We start from the raw sequence: 2,690 nt of genomic DNA on the forward strand, positions 1-2,690 counted from the left end.
TGGTAGATAGAGAGCAGTTTCCCAAAATAGCCTTGTGGATGTGCTGCACAACCCCATCAGCCAATCACTTTCCTTCACCCTATGAACATTTATTTGGGCAGAAACCAATTCTCCTTATATCTTCAACCGTGGAACAATATAGTGTTGTTACCTCCATTTCAAGACACTAACATAGCAGACCCCAAAACAAGCATGCCCTTGGACTAATTTTCTGAAGAAAAACCACGACGACAGTTAGAAGAATTTCTTGATTGAATACACATTTAATCCACTTAATATGAGGTCAGACCTAACTACCATAACTTAACAAACCAAAAGAAACTTTAAAAACTAAAATTTTAAACCATTACTTCCAAGGCAAACGCTGGTAAAGGAAGTGTAGATTTCAGTGGCACTTAAGTCTGATATGCACAAGTCGTACAATGTGCGATCCTAATGGCTCAGATCAAACTATAACCATTCATTTAAAACAACTTTTATGGTTAGCCATCACTGTCGTCTTCTAGTCCATCAATTTCGTCTTCATTCCCACCAATTGCACGCCAAAATGCCATGGCAACCTAAAATCCAATAGAAAATGAGAGTCAGAACTTAAGAATCACACTAAGGTTGTGTTCTATTGGGATCAACTGTTTTAGGTTGGTTGGGTTTTTTGGTGCTTTATTGGGAAACAAACCGTGTTTGGTTGGTTTGGTTGATCAACTTTACCAACTGGCATCAAACTAGGTCATTAAAAACAAGAGGCTACGGGTTGCACAAATAAACTGAATAGCCACCGGGGGGCTAACACATACAGATAACAATACACTGCAAGTGCCACACCACCGGGGGGTGTGCACAAAGAAACTAAATAGCTACCGGGGGGTTAACGCCGCAAATAACTACACTGCAATTGCCACACCAACGGGGATGAACACAAACAGAAAGAAAAGCAATAAATACCGGTAACACTAAAACCGGAAACTAGCAGTATTACATACATCAAAGAAGCTTCTACGAGCGACAAAGAGAACACCACCCCATGGGGGGTTGTGCAAAAACCAACTTTGGAAACACGATCGTACTCAGTCAATACGAAGTGCAAGACACCGGGACTTGAGTAATTTGGTACCAAACAAAGTATTCTTGGCCCTACCCCTAACAAATAGATCCGGTCTGTCAGGGAGAAAAAACCACTCTCTTACAAATGAATTCAAGTGAACGCCATCATCACATAAAAGCGGCCAAAATTGCGCTGACTTCCACATTGGAACGATTAAGGTCCGATTAGTACAGTTGGTGGAACAAGCCAATTATTTTCCGTGGACCAGTCCTGCGAAAAAGCATCAACAGCTTCCGTACATGGCTGGATAAATCTGGAATTAAACCTGGGCAACTTGGAATAGTAACTGCAGGCAAATCTGTCAACAGAATGCGGGCCCCAGAGCTCATCAAGGTGACGGAAAATTTCGCCATTAACATATGGTGCAAATACCCCGTCATAATTTGAGAAACCTTCCCGCAGCTTGAAGTCATTGAAATAATTTGACCAACAATAGATTCAATTTCCTTCACATGAATAAAGGCAGACAACTCTAATTTGGCACAAATACCATCAAGATTGGAGCAAAGCTTTTCAATTCTGGCACCACTAGCAAAAATATAACCGGTGTGAGTGTCAATATCGTAGCCAATCCATGAAAATTTATTCACAGGCTCTCATTTGGACTTCTCATGATTAATTTCAAAACCGCAACGCGAAAGATCAGAACGAACACGAAAACTATTGAATTTGGCAACCTCCAACGAAGATGCTGCACCAACTCCGTCATCGAAAAATGTGGCAATCGGAATACCCTGCGCCCTCCAATGCGCTTCCAAAGGCTTTAACAACTTAGTGAAAATAAAAGGTGCACTGGAAAGCCCAAAAGGCAAAACAGTAAACTGAAAATATCTAGTATGCCCGCTACCAAAATCCCACGAGAATGCTAGATAACGGCGATGATCGGGAAAAATGTCAACATGGTGGTATCCTGACTTCAAATCAAATGAAAACACAAAATATTCTTTAGAAAAAGCACTCCTAATGGTAGGCCACACTTAAATTTCTGCTTGTACACATGCAGATTGACATGTCTTAAATGTAATAAGCCTCTTCTTGCCGCTGCTCTGTACTGAAACACTCAGTGGATTGATAATATCCGGAGGAGAGAATAGCTCTTCGATATGATTACCGCGCAAAAGTTCCAGAATAGCTTCGCCAACAAAATCTGCCTCTTTAACGGCCGACGCATTGTTCCTGTAATGATGACATGAGGGCGTAGTCGGTAGAGATAAACGGGATCTTATAACCGTCTCTGATTATATTCAAAATGAAATCTGGAGCACCCAAGGATTTCCAACGATCGATAGAATTCAACAATTTGCCTTTAACAAAAACTTGCGGGAGTTCAACGAAACTACGAACAGAATGACCACATCTTCAAATTCAAAGCTGTTCCCATCAACCCAATCACACGGGGGATCAAGAAAGCAAACGTCACACTTACGATTTTCGTCGAGTCCTAGTCAATTGATACCTGCTGCAGATTTCGAACCAGAACGAGAAACTTGTGAACATTCGCACCTCCAATGGCCAAATTTTCCGCAAGCGAAGCAATTCCCAGATCTTTCTGGAGCCCCAGACGAACGAGGAAAGGAACGCCGATCAC

The 2,690-nt window shown here is 41.7% G+C and overlaps 1 protein-coding gene across 3 annotated transcripts in view; it reads right to left on the reverse strand.

The window, feature by feature from the left end:
* Positions 1-243: 243 nt before the first annotated feature.
* The window catches only part of LOC137992637 (alpha- and gamma-adaptin-binding protein p34-like), a 76,517-nt gene continuing 74,070 nt past the window's right edge, over positions 244-2,690 (reverse strand). For all 3 annotated transcript variants that reach the window (XM_068838089.1, XM_068838086.1, XM_068838091.1), the window contains one exon: positions 244-560. In XM_068838089.1, coding sequence (XP_068694190.1) covers positions 483-560 — 78 coding nt within the window. In that variant the 3' untranslated portion in view covers positions 244-482. The remainder of the gene's footprint in view (positions 561-2,690) is intronic.

The sequence above is a fragment of the Montipora foliosa genome, chromosome 2 (genome assembly GCF_036669935.1).
Source record: "Montipora foliosa isolate CH-2021 chromosome 2, ASM3666993v2, whole genome shotgun sequence".
Taxonomy (NCBI): Eukaryota; Metazoa; Cnidaria; class Anthozoa; order Scleractinia; family Acroporidae; genus Montipora; species Montipora foliosa.